Here is a 16,852-nt window from a genome sequence, read left to right on the forward strand (position 1 = left end):
CTTCACTAGGCAGCACGTCCCTTCTTCTTCAACCATAAGAAGGCAAGCTCAACTCAACTTCCTACCTACAAGTCCTTTCAGTCTCTGAAGCTGTCATACGAGAGGTAGATTTTTCTCAAAAACAACCTTTTCACATCAAAACACTATTGACTTCTTCACCAGAGAGTTACACATCTTACAGGAGAGGAAGCAATACCCCAAGTTTGCCAAACACAGATGCTCCTTCACACCTTCCAGTTTAGTTGCTAGTGAAAAAAAATCCAGCATTTGTGTACCCTAAGACTGCCTTGTAGTGCAAGCCAAAGTGGGATGGCTGGGAGTTTCCCTTCAAAAGCACATTCCTGATCCATGGTTCAGGCTCCTGGGTCCTATCATAATTTCACTATCAGTAATAATACGACAAAGATCATGGGTCAGGCTGTCAAACTGCTCATGCCTCCCTCTACAGGCTAATTGCTTCAGACCCAAAGGTGCTTGCTAACCAGAGGCATCCGGCAGCCGAAGCGATGCCAGCTTGTGCTTTTGGTCTTCAAAGGCTGATCCTCATTGAAGACCCTGGCATCTGTCTGCATCTGATGTCATTGGTATGATGGATGGAGCAGAAAACAGTGCTTGCTGAAGTTCCCTAAGAAAACACAGTGGAGGAATGAATGTCAAGGAACAATCCGTAAAATGCATGAGTAGCTGCTTCAGCATGGGAGAGTGCAGGAGGAAAAGTAGGTGCAAAAAGAATAAGTGGGAAATCCTCTCCACACATGAGTTCAGGCTCCTCGTAGACCTATTTCTATCATCTAAATGGCTGTGTGAAATGGCCACTAAACAATAGAAAAACCAACATTTTGATAATTATTCAGAGAAAGAAAAACTCAAGGAAAGATAAGTGGAGAGTGGAAAAGAGATATGGATGTCTTCTGGGCTGGGGGAAATCACCTGATCCCAGTCTGAAATTGGTAGCAGTGGTTTCCATCCCATCCATTTCAGCAATGGCAGATCTGGATCAATGAATTTGTCGTGGTTTGGGCTGGGTTGGCCAATGACAAGATGACAGATGCACTCCCCCACCTCTCACTCCAAGGAGAGGAAAAGGAGAGATAAAGAGACTTACGAGTTTAGGAAAAAACTAAACTACTTTAATGAAAAATTAATAATAAAATATAAAAGGATACAAAGAAATAGATACAATATAAATATATACAAAACCAGATCAAGTTCCTAGGAAGGTGTCACTGGCAGGCACTGGGAAAGTTCCAGACTGGACTCAGTGACAAATGGGAACTGGAACAGACTGACCGGGATCGAAACGCAGATAAGCTGATGGGGTCCTCCTCAGACGTCAGTCATTGAAGTCATTGAAGCCAACCGCAGCCTGGGCTGCATCAAAAGAAGCATGGCCAGCAGGGCGAGGGAGGTGATTCTACACCTCTGCTCTGGTGAGACCCTACCTGCAGTACTGCATGCAGCTCTGGAGTCCTCAGCACAAGAAGGACACAGGCCTGTTGGAATGGGTCCAGCTGAGGACCACAAAGATGATCAGACGCTGGAACACCTCTGCTATGAAGACAGGCTGGGAAAGTTGGGGTCGTTCAGCCTGGAGAAGAGAATGCTCCGGCGAGACCTTATAGCAGCCTTCCAGTACATAAAGGGGGCTACAGGAAGGATGGGGAGGGACTCTTTATCAGGGAGTGGAGCAATAGGACAAGGGGCAACGGTTTTAAACTGAAAGAGGGTAGATTTAGATTAAATATTAGGAAGAAATTCTTTACTGTGAGGGTGGTGAGGCACTGGCACAGGTTGCCCAGAGAAGCTGTGGCTGCCCCATCCCTGGAAGTGTTCAAGGCCAGGCTGGATGGGGCTTTGAGCAGCCTGGTCTAGTGGGAGGTGTCCCTGCCCAGGGCAGGGGCGTGGAACTGGGTGATTTTTAAGGTCCCTCCTAACCCAATTGAAGAAAGAGAGCCACTGAAGGAGAGCCCACTAGAGACAAAGGCCTCAACAAAGAATCCTTAGAAAAAACCCACCCTGACCCTTTTGGTCCCTCAGGGTTTATATTGAGCATGGTGGATGGGATGGAACACCCCATTGGTCCGTTGGGGTCACCTGACCTGCCCACAGGTGTGACCCCTCCACAGGGTACACACCCAGGTCAGCTGACCCCGGTTGCCACGGCAACGGGTGTGCGCAAGGGCCTCTCCCACCCCAAAGCGGGACAGAATGCAAACAAGGAAGCCACAACTAATCCACATTTTTACAAGAATCTGTAGGAGCACATCAATAGCATGAAGGAAAATTTACTGAAAGTGGCTTCAAGCAGCATCAAAGCAAGCCATGGGAAAAACTCAATCGGAAGAAAGCAAGAAGATTAAGCACAGAACTGAACAGAAAAAAAACCAAAACAAAATAAAAAAAACCCCACAAACTGAATAACATTGTAAATAGTAGAAATGGGCAACTTAGACCTTTACTTAATCTTGGTGCACCTTTAGTCAAGAAGCCTGTTGCATGCAGTCTGAGAGAAGTTAGGAGCTAGGCCAGTGTTTCTGGGCTACGGAAAGACTCCAGTTGAAGTCAGGCATCACTTAAAAATGCATTTATTCTGCATGGATACCAAAACAAGCATTAGCTGAGAGACTGGAGCATGGGAAAGTTGGCAGGGTTAAGGAGAAGTGGTTGTGGCAATGCAGACAGGGCCACCTGTGCCCGAAGGAGGTATAGCCGTGTCCCTCAGGACACATTGCTGGCTTTGATTGTGCTCCTCGTGCTATCTGATTATCAAAGGTTACACACCACCGATGGGACAAGCTGCAGCAAGAGAATGGAAAATGCTGAAGGTCAAGTCATGGCATTTTCCCCTAGATGACAGCAGGGAGCACAAACCATAGTACGACATACATAAGCTCAAACAAACGCTAAAACACTATGAAGCTGTGACAGCGGGAAGGTAATGAGAACTTTTCCAAGAGAGCTATCGGCACGCTCAGCACCCCCCAGGCAATGGCATTTGAATTTATTCGACCCTCCCAGGACTGGAGCCAGTGTCCTTGTGAGTGCAGGACGGAGGCGGCTGGATCAGGTCTGCAGCGCAGGGTGCACATCCTTCTCAGGCAACAGTCGCTGATGGCGTGGGGAAACCAAGGCCATGCTCAAAGGATGCAGAAGTGATGACACTGAAATTCCTGGTGTTTAATTAACTGCCAGGACAACTTGGGAGTAATTCAATACAACCACACAATATATGCACATAAATTAAGAGTATGGATTTGTGCTCACTAATAGAGGCTAAATCCTGATTCTATCAGGTAGCCATTTTCCTTAGACCTGCCTTTTAAAACTTCGAAGTAGAAAACAAATCCTCTTCACAACAGAAAGACTCGTGGACCTTATCTGAAGCCCAACATCACTACTGATATCAACAGATTAAAAAAGCAATAGGTATTCGTTCAGACATGTAACATGCAAGCAATCAAGAAGGCCAAGGAATCATCTTCTGATTGCAGAAGTAAACTAAACACCTTTTGTTGTAGTCAGTCATTTTAAGCCCAGTGCCCCTGTTATGATCTCTGAGGTCTAGCGGGCATGGAGGAGGTCCAGGGAAGCTGAGGAGCGTTGCCCTTGCATTAGCACTGTCCAGGGCACGGCTACATGGTTCCCTTCTCCCCCTTCTCTCCCCTCACGTCCTCTGTCACATGAAGGTGATCGTTGCCCCCGGGAAGAATGAGAGGTTTGGCTCACCTGGGTCTGGCACACGTCCATTGTGACGTTACCCTGCACAAAGGTGTTTAGTGCCTACGTTGGGAGCTTCATATCTATTGATTGATTGCAGAGCTTTGCCTCCCACAGTGGAAACCCAGGCTGTTTGAAACCTTCATTTAAATATAGGCTATATTGTTTCAGGTGTCCAAAGTTTTATTTTACTTCTCTAGTAAATATCTTCCAGCTCCTGAACGAGAACTTTGGGAAAACTGCTCCCACAATGCAACTTAAAAATCACCCTGCAGAGACCTTACGTTCCTCAGCCTAAATCCAGCCTTCAGTGTGTCTTGAGTTATGAGGTTGTCCAGACCACTAATAGAGGAGCAGGGGAATTTACACCAAAAGGAATAAACAAGCCAACAATAAAAATAACCATTTATCTCTTCTTCCTCCCCAGTGTCTTACTCCAAAGGTCACTGTGCTCTCTCGTGGAAGAAAAGCTTTATAATGTGAATTTAGACACTTCAGGCTAAATCCCAGAGTTCTTACTCACTTTTCCCTGAGTATCTTTGGTGGATTTTTAGTTTGCATTTTTAACTTGGATAAAGTCTGAGAAATAAGCAGGGGCTCCAGAACAGAACTGTTGGTCAGAGGAAAGCCCAGGTCAGTGGGGCACATGCGGCATGGCTCCCCACTCGACCCAGCGTGACTCACACCATAACATTAGGAAAGAAACAAACTCCCAGCCTCATGTTATTCCTATTTTGCAGATGAGGTTTGCTTACAATAGTGCTCAGCGGACCGAAAATGCAGGTTACGGGAGGGTACATCAGCAGCAATGGCTGAAGGGACAGGTTCCCTCTGGGCAGAAAGCAGCCTGCAGAGCCCACAACACCATGTTTTACCAAGCAGCAGGTCTAACATCGTCTAGAAGTAAGTACAGCTGTTTAAGAAGAGCACTTCCTAAAAGCTTCCCCTTGCAGAACTTCCTGTAGAAACCCAACTGCCTTGTAAAGATGCCATCGCATGGGACAGCTACTGCCTTTCATTTCAGTGAGCTCTGGCCCCAAATCTCTCCCTATGATTATTCTGCAGACAGGACAAAGCATTTTACAGGGTTCAGTTTGGCCCAGAAGTTGTTTGGGATTGTCCAGGTTTTTGGAAAACGCAGCTCCCGCAGCTCAGGGTGCCTGGCTGCAGGGATGTTGTGCAGGCTTCCTGCTGCCTTCCCAGGTTCTGCTGCTAAAAAAATAATATTCCTTGCTTCCCTTGCACTTCCAACAAATACAGTGTGTTTTGTCAATGTCCACCATTGTTTAAAGCCCCTTCAGGCTCCTGCTGGGGACATTATTTCTCTCCGAGTTTCATAGGCAGCGGGGGATTCTTCCTGATTTTAAAGAGGGCTCCCATAGATCATGAGTAATCTGCGATGTTCCTAACACAAGTCTTATCCAGCTGCCTTGTAACAGAAGGGCTCACGTCTGAAAATCCAACCCACAGCCTGAGCGATCTGCGGGCATTTTGAAATGTGCTGGATCAGAAAGAGGAGAGTTGGCAGGTCACCCAAAAAAACCACTGTGCACATGGCAGTTGGAAAATAATGTCTTTCTGAAAGTTTGCTAAACATTTGCTTGTCCTTAGCCCTCAAATGCCATACCTCAGCTGTTGTAACTCAGGCCAACACACCTCTTCTTGATTAATACTACAGAGCACGTAGAAAGATGCCCAGTTTGATGTAGAGACGGCCAAGCAAGGGAGAGCAATGTCGCACCTTGCCTAGGACTCGAGCCGATGTCCTCCAGGGCTGTGCGCAAGGGGCAGCTCTCCCTGTCAGGGAGACCTTTCTAGACTCCTTCTTCGAGATAGATGTCCTCTGTGTACCCCAGGTGGTACCTTCCCTTAGCACACTCACCTAGCTTTCTGCTCTGTTATCCCAGGGACACATGGCCGTTTCTCTGCGGAGGACAGGCAAGTCGGAGCAGACCAAGCAAGTCTCTGCAGAGTCACGCTGGTGTAGCCATGGCATGGGAGAGATGCTTTGTATTTATCAACTGTCTGAACCTTGTCTAACACCTCCCCTTTTTCCTTTTTAAATACAAAAGAAGGGGAAAGAGATACCATTATTTAGCTCCCTAACAGAATAATCTATATAAATAATTTACAAAGCAAGTGGGTGCGGTTTATCGGAAAGACTCATACAAAGAAAGGATCTTCAAGTTCAACAGAGCAAAATGCTCACATATAGACACAAGCAGATACAGATACACTACATATCCACCACATACTCATTAATGAACTAAAAGATGAATTGTAAAAGGAGTAAATAAAAAGCTGGAGATTCACCGAATCAGAGTGCTGTGTATGCATTAAAAATTAATCGATATCAATATCAATAACTATAAAAAATTAGCCTCACCTTAGGGCAGGCATTTTGACTGCAAAAGGCCTCAATTACAACATCTCTTTCTCTGACACACTGGATTACATTGATCATTATTTTAATGCAATCGGAAGGGTTGGGGTAGATCATAGGGCAAGAGTTTGAGGATTTTACTCCTCCTTTTGCCACTGATTGATAGCGTTAACAACCAAGGCAAGTCAGATTTCTGTTACGTTTCACAGTTTCCCTTTTGTAAGTGGGATAATATTTCTTACAAGTTTTTGTAAAGCAGTTTGAGATCTTGGGGAGAAAGCAGCTATTTAAATGCTCTATGTTATTATTTTAGGCCCTGATTCAGGAAAACATATAAGTATATGTTTAAATCCTGCTGCTTTAATGGGTCGAAAGCACCCACTTTAGGCTAAGCTCATATTGATGTGGTCTTTCTGAAAAAGCTGCCCTAAAACTTCTAATTATCCCTATTAAAAATATAGCCCGTTGAAGCTTACTTAAAAGATAGAGTTAATTTCTAAAAGGGGCAGGGGGGAAAGTAGTGAATTAATGGCAGCTCAGCATATTGAAGCATTACCTTCTGTGTTTTATTCAGAGGAGAGAGGCGTGCAGGACTACCCATGCCTTTTTGATTAGATACATGCAGTAGACATTAGGTCCCCTTCAAAGATCCTTGGGTCGTTACGGAGCTGGGAGCAGCTCCGGGTTGTCATTGGGGAAAAAAAAAATAAAAATCAAACTCTTTTTCTCGGAGCCAGGCTTCTTCCCCTGGCTCCCCCCTCCCATATTTGTATATATTTCGAGAGGAGAGTCAGGCTTAGTTTGTTCATAAACTGCAGTTCCTGGGCGGACCCCACACACAGCTGGGCTTTAGCGGCTGGATCCGCCTTCCCGGCAAGCCTGGCCGGGAGCCTCGCAAACTCGGGGCTCTGGGCTTGACAGCAGAAAGGCAGGAGACTGGCTGCACCGAGGGAGGATGAATTGGTCAATGCCGTGAAGCCGGGCTTCTGGTCGCTGGCGGGATGCAGAAAATGGGTTACTGGAGGAGACCGGGTCTGCTTTCCTTACTGCTGCTCTCCTTCTGTAAGTAGAAAAAAAATGTTTCTGGTTAGACAACGTTAAGCAACATACTCCGAGAGAGGCTGTTTATTTTTCCTTCCTCCAGCAAAATAGCTAATCTTTGATTTCTCCCCTGACAGCAATTAGCTGGAGGATTGGAAATAGCAGAGAGTTGAGTAGAATACGCTGCTACGACTGCATCAGCTGTGTATTTCTCTTTCGGCGAAGGGCGAGCGATTGCCTTGGTGGAAAGCGCTGCGTGCTCGCTTGGAGCAGCTCGCAGATGTCAGTGTTTACAGCGCAAAAATATATATAGGTCAGCATTACTTGTTGGAAGTTTTTATTTTATTGAGGGAGATTAAAAGCAACTGAAGTGCACCGCTGAACGATCTGGCTTCGACAGTGTCCAGATGTGGTGAAGTTTGCAGCTTAGAACTTTTATCAGCCCCGGTTTATGCACAGAATTAATCGAACTATTAAAGAAGGAAAGAAGTGGGGAGAGGGGGAGGAGAAGTGTCTTTGCAACAACATCTGGTTATTCGGCAAACCTTTCCAGCACTTACGTAAAGGTTTCTTTGTAATAAGTGCCCTGTTTAGGTTTTGATAGCACTTCTTCAATACTGTAGATAAAACCCTCCAGCAGCACTTGAAAATGTGCCCATCCATGGTTTAACTTCTCTTGTTTATATCTTGACGATTGTTTCATAACAGGGAATAGATTTGTATATAAGTGAGTGTTATATACACATCTCCTAAGTATGTGTGTGTATCTTTCTGTATATACAGTGCCTATGTGTATGTATACATACATATATCCCTATATAGTATATATTTATGTATTTGCACGGACAATGGCACTTTTTGCAGTGAACTCTTTTACAAACACAGACCCGTTCCCTTTGCTATAGAAATTTCAGTGCAACTAAAATTGCTTTTTGCTCAAAGCGATGAAATAGGATGTTTATAATTCCAGTATTTTTGCAACCAAATGAAATAACTGGGGGCAGGGATCTGTATCTGCGTTCACTTTACATGGGTCCCCCTATCTACAGCAACAGGGAATGAAAGAACATGATCGGTCGGTAATTTGGGTGTAGGCAAATACAAGCCTTGGTGCAACTGGTGAAGCATAGAAGACCCAGATGGGGGATTTGGGACATAAAGTCTGGTTGATTTTTCAAAAAGTTGCAGAGGTATGTAGTATTCATTATTGTAGATAATACCCTAAAGTGTGGTTTGAAATGTAGGATGCTATACCGATAACATCCTGCTAAATTAATCACATTTGGAGCAGTACTGAAGGAACTACTACAAGGTATTATTTAATGCACAGTCTTTGGTTGTTTTTGGTAAGAAAGAAGACCACTAATTATCCTTCAGAAATACCTAATTTTGGAGTTATTTAACTTATGGTTTCCTTTTTCTGAAAGGCAAGGTTTTAATCTGAAAGAAGCCAAACCAAAACATATCATGATTACTAAGTTCATCTGAAAGGTTATGTGAGTGATATGATGACAAAATTTGCCTCCGTATGGGGAAAAAAAAAATAAGCCAAGGCTTGCTCCCTCTGATTCAGCTCAACAATGGTATAGGTTTTCTGGGGCTACATCCACTTCCCTTGCGTATCGTGTTATGATCGACCCTGCGGTCATTCTGAGACAGTTAAAGTATTCTGGGAGCCCACTTTGCATTGACATTAAGAGAGGAGGGAACAGCAAGTGCCCGAAAATGACAGAAAGTACACGTTCAGCTGGTCTTCAAGCAAAAAATCCCACCGCTCGTCCAGCCCCTCTTTAAAGAGTGACAGCGCTGGCCTGGGGACAGCAGCAAAGTTGCTCTTCTTAGCAGAGAGATTTAAGACTTACCATAGAGAACATGGCGTAGATCGCATCTTAGGTGTCCCAGAGTAACTCCCTTGAGGCCAGCCAAGCATCTTCAGGGACTTTGCTGCTCTCCCTGAGAGTTTACACCAGGGCAGCAGAGACCCCAGTTTGTGCTCCACGCTGCCTGTCTCTATCCCTTTAATCACCAACATGGTCAAGAGGTCATCAGACAGCACATCTGACCACTTTTGTCCGTACGTGGATGGAAAAAGGTGGTGGAAAAAAGGACTGTAGTCTGACAGACCACTAAAATTTCAGCTACTGGATTTCCCTAATTCTTCCTGGCCACCTCTAGCAAGGCTTCAAAATACCTACCCTTAAATTTCTCCCCAGTGGCTTTGTCTGCTGAGGGCAGCATTTTTGCATGTCTTTCTCAGCAGAAGGTGCAGACAGGAGCTGTAGCTGGACCACTGCTAACCCAAACCCTCACGCAGGGAAGCGGTTCTGGATCTACCTAGCGCAGGACAAAAAAATACAGGGATCATTCAGGATTAGAAAACCTGTCTTGCACTGCGGGGATGAAGGCTTTCAGTGTCTTTATTTTGGCCAGGAGAGAGTTGGGAGGTGTGCTAGTCATCATCTGTAACCAAGTCCCAGAGAGATGCTTTCTGGCAGAGGGCTTCCTCTTCTGTGGGGCAGAGGAAAAACAAGATTTACACGCTGGAAGCTGAAACCGAGCACTTTTGTGTTAGAGCACAACACAGTAAAGTTGTTCCAGCAGGTAATTACTCAGGCTCAGGATGTGGTGGATTTTTGTTGCTCAAAGCCTTCAATGACTACAAGACTACCTGCTCGGTGGACTATAACCTGGAAGCTACAGACGTGTTATAGGGATTACTATATTGTGCACATGGAAACACTCTGGCCTTAAAGTTAATAATTAGTTTTCCTGCCCTGTTTTGCATCAGAATCAGGAGTCTCCCTCATGTCAGGAATAGGGCTCAGGTCAGGCCACGCACGCATGGGGCTGAGCAAAATCTCGTCTCATGGAGAGGAGAGAAAAGCACCACAATTCTCTGAGCTGTTGAGACAACCTCAGAAAACGTGAGCTAAGTGTCACTGGTGAGACAACAGCTCTTGGGGCACGAAGAGCCCCAGGAGCCCGGCAGAGTGCCTTTGGGCATCCAATCTCCAAAAGAGGACATGAAACTCAAAATCTGCCAGGGCACGTAGCACTTACCAAGGGAGAGCTGTACCCCATGGGACCTGCTGAAGCTCCAAAGAAAGAGAAAGAGGATTTGTGAAACAAGAAAAGGCTGTGGGTCTGCTGCCCCAAGTCCAGAGCTCCCAGATCCTGCCCTGGGTCCAATTCCCCGTAACTCATTTCCCCATTAAAATACTGTCCCACTAAAATATCCTGACATTTTTTTCTGTGAGTCTCCTGGGGTCCCTTTGCCATGGTCCCTCAAGGCCCTTTGATGGCTCCGCAGAGAGCGCATTCGAGGGGGTATCTCTTGGTAGGTGGTGGCTCTCTGAAGCCACATGCTCTTTCCTGCTTGCACAAACCAGCCCCTGTTCCTCCACTGAGCCTCTTCAGCTAAACATATAGAGCGTATATAATTCATAAATCATGACAGGGAGCTCCGGGGCTGTCAGAAAAACATCTCCGGCTTTTGATCTGCTCAAGAAATCTCTGACCTATCCCAGGCTCCTCAGGCAGCTCGTTCAAGAAGTTGGCCTCTTATTTCTAAGGTCACCAGAGCTAAATCCAGGGGCTGTAGTGACTCCTCGGGCAGAGGAGCTATTGGGATTGCACCCCAACACCAACCCACACACTGTTCAGGAACACAAGGTGAAACCTGAGCTGGCGAGAGGACGAGGGAAAGAAGGGGATGAAGGAAGAGTCACCCTCTGTTTCACAGGCAAATACATCCATTTGCAGAAAGGGGCTTTGCAGGCCCAGGGCTGAGCCGGAGCAGGGAGCAGACCTCTTCTCCCAGGCTACGCTGCACACAGAGGTGGGTGCTGCCCGCTCCAGGACACATGGCCGCAGGGCTGGTTATGACAGTCCTTCTCAGGTAGCATCATATTATGCTTTGGTGTTGTTTTAAGACAGCCAAAACACCAAGGAAGAAATTATCACCCTCAAAACAAAGCAAGAGGCTGCAAGGGCCTCATGTTGGCTGGGTGCAATTAGCTGTGTTGGGAGCAGGCACAGCATCCCATGGCCTGAAGAAGCTTCTGCATCCTACCATGAGACTAAATAAGAACAAAGTTGCAACAAATTCCCCAGTTAGGAAATAAAAGCACAAGAAAAACCTTGACAATGCAAAACTGGGGTCCTTTGCAGTGTTGCAAGTGGCATGAGACTCAGGAAGCAAAGTGATAGATTATTTTGAATTCACCTTTACACTTCTCCAAACCTGATACTACAGTTTCAGCCCTTGGTGTAAATTAGACTAACTGCATGCTAAGGAAGCTGGCAGTACAGCTATGCCAGATTTATGAAAGCGGGCATTTCCTCTCCCCTTGCGTCTCCAGCTTTGCTCAGACTTGAGACGGGCTGGTCATCATTAAAGCTGCTCAAATCTGTATTTTAGTGGGGGGCTTTGTGGAGGAAAGTCCTTTCTGAAATATGATTCCATGGGACTTGAAATTAAAACACACCATTTTCTCAAAAAAACCCACAACCAAAGCTGATTTTTACTGGTGTTATCACTATTTAACAATGGTCACAAAGACATTTTTGTGTACTAGTAGTAAAAAAGTTCAGCCAGCTGCAATCATGATACTTGTTAACTCCCATTAGAGATGGAGTCCTGAACAGATGTATCCCACATATTCACTGAATACGCAGAAAGCAAACATTGGCATTGAAAACAGGTGACTGGGGGCTTTTATTCTGAGAAAGTATTCAACTCTACTGCCTGTCCTCCACAGCCTTATATTGTTCCATGTTTTGCTCTGCCGAGTTTATTTCCTCAGGACGTTATTTTCCTCTCCCCTTAGTGATAACTCTTTGCAATAACATTTGCTTTCAGCCAGGCTCCATAGTGTTGCAACTTGCCATAAACTAATGAACTCTCCCATAGATTGTCGTGTTTTCAAGGAAGCGCAACATCTGATCTTTTTATTAAAAAAAAAAAAAAAACAAAAAAAAAAAACCAAAAAAACCAGTCCCACCAAGGAGACAAAATCAGCAGCTCCCACACACTTTGCTCTTCTCACATCCAGCGTTCAGCGCTGTGTGCCAAGTGAAAGCCTCGCGCTGGAAGGGGCCTCCATCTAGAGGGGAGATAACACCACAGATGGCTGCCGGCCTTATCAAACCTGTGGATTACAGCTATATTATCTCCATGCAGGACCCCAACTGTGGGATAACATTTCCTTAGGGATCTTCAGGGGGAAATGAAGGGGTGGCTGAAGGCTGTCTTGGCCCCACTCGCATGCATATCCCTGAATTCAGAGATGATGGTTGTGATCCTGCCTCCGGAAAGGATCTGTAAGGTCCATCAGAGTCATATTTCTTGTTCGTCAGTTGGTTCATCTTTTTGTTACAGCCCATGCAGGGCTGAAGCTCTCCTGCCAGCTGCTGGTAGCTGTCAAGCTTTTAGGAGAAGTGGGAGAGCCTGCTTATCGTGCAGTCCCCTCTGCAGCCCGTGCTCCCACCAATTACGCTGCTCCAGGACATACCCTTTCATGGAGCCGTTCCACTGCAGTGTTTTGCTTCCCATTGATAAGCCAGGAACACGCCTGACAAATGACAGCTGATTTATACCACAGCAAATGCATCTCGGCATTGGGGCAATTAATGTGTCCAGCTGTCCACCGCAGCCTGCCGCGCTGCACTGGATGGAGGGCTATCGCCCACGTGGATTCCAGCATCTCTGAGGATATACCCAACCTAAGCGTTACCCTTGACTAGACAGGATAATTTACAGCTGGACTCAAGATTAAAATAATAATTTTTTTTTTAAAAAAGTCATTTTCAACATTTCCGCTGTGCAATTTGCAGCTATCAGCAGGAGCAAGCTGTAATGGGGAGCTGACGTGCGGCTCCAGTGGTGGCAGCTGCTGGGTGTCACTTTGCAGAGTCTCACGCTCCAGTTCAACCCACGCCTTGGCCATGATTCTGGAAGTGGTTGAAGCAGCATGGTACTGGGCATACTCTGCCTGTGGCAAAACCTCTCACCTTGCCAGGCTATGGATGGAGATGTTCCCTTTAGCTCCATGTCCTTTACTCTGTGCTGGATCCGAAACTCCAACTCTTCTGGGTAAGTGGAGGTCCAAAGAAAGCCATCCCCAGCAGCTTCCACCCCAGCTCCAGAGTCAGTGGTGATGAGGCCCAAAGGTATCTGAAGGAAACTCCTGTCCACCTTCACTCAGCCTGCAAAGAGCTGTGGTTCCTCCCATTGCAGCATGTGATGGCAAGTCCTCTGACCATGCGCGTCACATGACACGTGACCATGTGCCTCCAGGACCATCACACCCTAATACATCCTCTGCATGCAAACCAGCTTGTGCCAGAAACTGGAACCAGGGCAACCATGGCAGTCAGCAAAGAGGGCTGGCTGGTTGCCCTGGTCTGGTGTCCAGGTGGGGCTGAGCCCTGAAGCTGTCACCTGAGGTGACACCAGCTGATGTGATCTGATCATTGATAAGGCATCTCCTTGCCCCAATATCTGAGCATCTCCTAATCTTTTCAGTTCCCCCAACATCCCTGTGAAGATGTTCCCTCTGGGAAAAATACATTTCCCCCCCTGGGAAGTTCCTGCCCTTCTGGTTGTTACACCACTAAGAGGGGCCCTTTCCTTAGATCAACAATGCAATATCCTGAGATTTTGATACTGATCCCTCCGCACTTCATCCACTTCAAACCAGAAGGCTTGCCTGTGTCCAGCATTGCCTTGGGGCACCGTGCACCCCATCAGAAAGACGATACAGCCAATATGAGTTCACACTGTGCCTGACACTGGAAATCCAGAGAAGACTTTCTTCTCTTTTCCTGCAAAATCAGGAACTTGGCCCCCTTCCCAGGAATGGTTCTTGGTAGTACACGAGTACAAGCGCTGCTAGGGTCTTTACAATTAATACTGTTAAAGACATTTCTTTTAAAAGATCCATTGGTGTTTTCAGGTGGATCGGTTAATAAAATGCTACCTGTGCCCTGACAAGTGTTTGACAGAGCAGGTTGCCAGTCAACACAGCTGAGACACGATGAAGAACATCTGTCTGATGTTGCTTGATGAAACTGCCTGCCTGGGAGACTCTAAACACCAGCATCCAGCATGGAAGAAACTGAATCAGCCGCTGTCTTGCTGCGTAAAGCATTTTTTCCATGCTAGATCTATCCCAAAATTAGCCCCAACCAGTCAACGATAGCAAATAAGACCCTTCTTCTTACAATGGGAAGTGACACACAGAGCCATAAGCAAGGAGCAGTTGAATGAATCATCCTTCTTCAAATAGACCCAGGGTACAAGCGTCCACAGAAATAAGACCAATGGATCCCTTGGGAGCTCAGTTCCTGCCATGCCTTTTATATGTCAAAAGGCACTTGGTGGTGGTAGAAAATGGTCGCAGACGTTCCCACCAGAGGCACAGGGTATTTGCTTGGGGGCGAGATCTCCCCAGCACATGTTTACTCTCATTTTGTGTATTTGCCCTGTGCTCACCTGTTTGTAAAAGCGCGGCACATGCTTTTCTCTCCCCCTCGCTGGGGCTATTTCCTCTGCGACAGGCAGTGGCTTGGCAGGCAGCTCTTGGGCAGAAGTATTGCTCAACGATATGTAGACCACGGCACGCTTCGGGAGGTGCCCTGGGGCAGGGCGCTAGGTTGCAAAGGCACTGTGCTACTGTGAAATTATGAGATCTCAGAGTGGGAGATGGCGAACGGAGAACATTGCCCACTTTGCCCGTTCCTCCATGCTTTGCCCCATGCACCTTGTCCCCTCCATCCGTCGAGGCTCCCTGGAGCTGTGCTGCAGCTCTGCCCAGGGGCTGGGACCTGTGGGAACCTTCTCCTGCAAGAGGGGTCTCTGGAGAGGCATCATGCAGACACACAAACTCTCAGTACTTTTGTGTGCGGAGAAAAAGCACTTCAGGCCCTGTCAACAGGACTCTTTGTCCCATCCCTGCAAAAATTCCCTTCCAAAGACCTGCCACCTCTGCCCTCCTGCCATAGCGCTCTCCTGCTTTAGAAAAATGCCAAAAATTCAAGAAGAATTCAACCTTATTGGGCAGCGCTTTTTGGTAGGTTACAACACAAGCTCCTTAAAAGATTTTTTTTTTTTAAGAGATTGAGAAAGAAATGAAAGAGAAGAACATACCATCTATTTATGCGCTAAATGTGGGACGCTTTAGGAAAAGCAAGAAAGTTTTTAGCGTCTGTAATCCAGGCTAGCCTCAAGTTCAAGTTCCCTCTGACAGCACAAATTACTTAATTACAGTTAGATCTGGTCTAAATGAGGACAAAACTCAACTCTACGTAATAATTTTAGCAGACATAAAAAACAGGCAGTGCTGGAACAACTTGATGACAGCACATTGATGGAGAATTAACAGAGCATCTCTGCCTCAGCAGCTCATCGCACAGTCCCTTGCAAGCCCCGCTTCTCCTCGAGGAATCAAAATAATACAAACACAAAAAAAAATACAAACTAGTCAATCACAAAAAGTCAACCCCAGATATGAAGAGCAGCGCCAATCTGATGTCTCTTTGTGGGCTCATCAAAGTCCTTCTAGCAGATGGTAAACCGAACGTGTGCCAGGAATTTCAAACACTCCTCAGGAAGTTCATCTAAATCATCAGTAAACCATTTGCACTTAAAACAGAGCAAACCCTGTTGCCCAAATGTGACCCAGATAATGTTTCTGATGTGTTTACCTATTTGGACGATATCTTTAAATTTCCACTTCTGTATATTCACAGAGATCCAGGATTCCTGCAGAGCCTGAAAAATATACATAAATCTGAATTCCAGAGCATAATATGATGATAATAGTAAAAAAAACCAAAACAAAACAAAACTGCTGAGCAGTAGTTTTGCTTGAATCGCAGTAGTCAAGACAGAACGACATCTGTAACCGACTTGCAGCTCGCTTTCCTGCGCTGCTAGGTTCATTGCTGCTGCTTTTTCTGTGTTGAGAGAGGGACTCATCTCCGCTGCATCTCCCTGAGAAGGAGATGCAGAAGCTGCAGTTAAATAAACCAGATACAGGATAGACTGTTGGTGGCTCTGGAGAAACAAGATCAACAGAAATGATGGCACCAGCATTGTGGAGTCAGTTGGCTCTTACCTTCTGCCTTTCAGCTCCCAGACCTGCAAGGGCTGGTAAATCCTCAGCAATTTCTGCAACGACTTGCAACAAGATGAGCTCAAACCACCCGTGCGTGGCCAGGCTGTGGCTCCTTCTCTCAACCAGCGTGGGAGGTGGAAAGAAGGGACTCATTTTTAAGACCGGGATTTAGTCAAAACCGGATCGCTGCAAAGCGCTCTTCAAAGGGCTGAAATGCCAGAGCCCTCTGAAAACGTGGCGTGTGAATCCCCAGTCATGAGAAAGCACTTTCCATGGAGGACGTGTCAGCTTAGCCCTTTGCAAACCCCACCAGCAGCCTACGCACACCACGCCGTGGCGTTTGCTAATGCGTTACTTTACCCTGCAAAGCCCCAGATAAGCAGAGGCGCTGGCAGAGCTGCTAAAATTACTTATGAACGTTGTCCTCAGCAGTTTTCCCCCTCCTCAGGCCCTTCCCCTTGTGCACCATCTGGGCTGGTAGGAGTTGCTGTGGTGGTGGGGCCATGGTGTGGTGCTGGTGGAGGTAACCGCACGGGACTGGGTGTATATATGGTTTTTCCTTGGGATGACCCCCAACTCTGGGGGTTTTTTC

The 16,852-nt window shown here is 46.4% G+C and overlaps 1 protein-coding gene across 1 annotated transcript in view; it reads left to right on the forward strand.

Moving 5' to 3' along the window:
* The first annotated feature begins 7,010 nt into the window (after positions 1-7,010).
* Positions 7,011-16,852, forward strand: part of LOC141746859 (TGF-beta receptor type-2-like) — a 34,770-nt gene continuing 24,928 nt past the window's right edge. The window contains exon 1 of the mRNA XM_074596147.1: positions 7,011-7,162. Within this exon, the coding sequence (XP_074452248.1) occupies positions 7,102-7,162 (61 nt within the window). The 5' untranslated portion in view covers positions 7,011-7,101. The remainder of the gene's footprint in view (positions 7,163-16,852) is intronic.

This window comes from Larus michahellis, chromosome 7, assembly GCF_964199755.1.
Source record: "Larus michahellis chromosome 7, bLarMic1.1, whole genome shotgun sequence".
In the NCBI taxonomy this organism is placed as follows: domain Eukaryota; kingdom Metazoa; phylum Chordata; class Aves; order Charadriiformes; family Laridae; genus Larus; species Larus michahellis.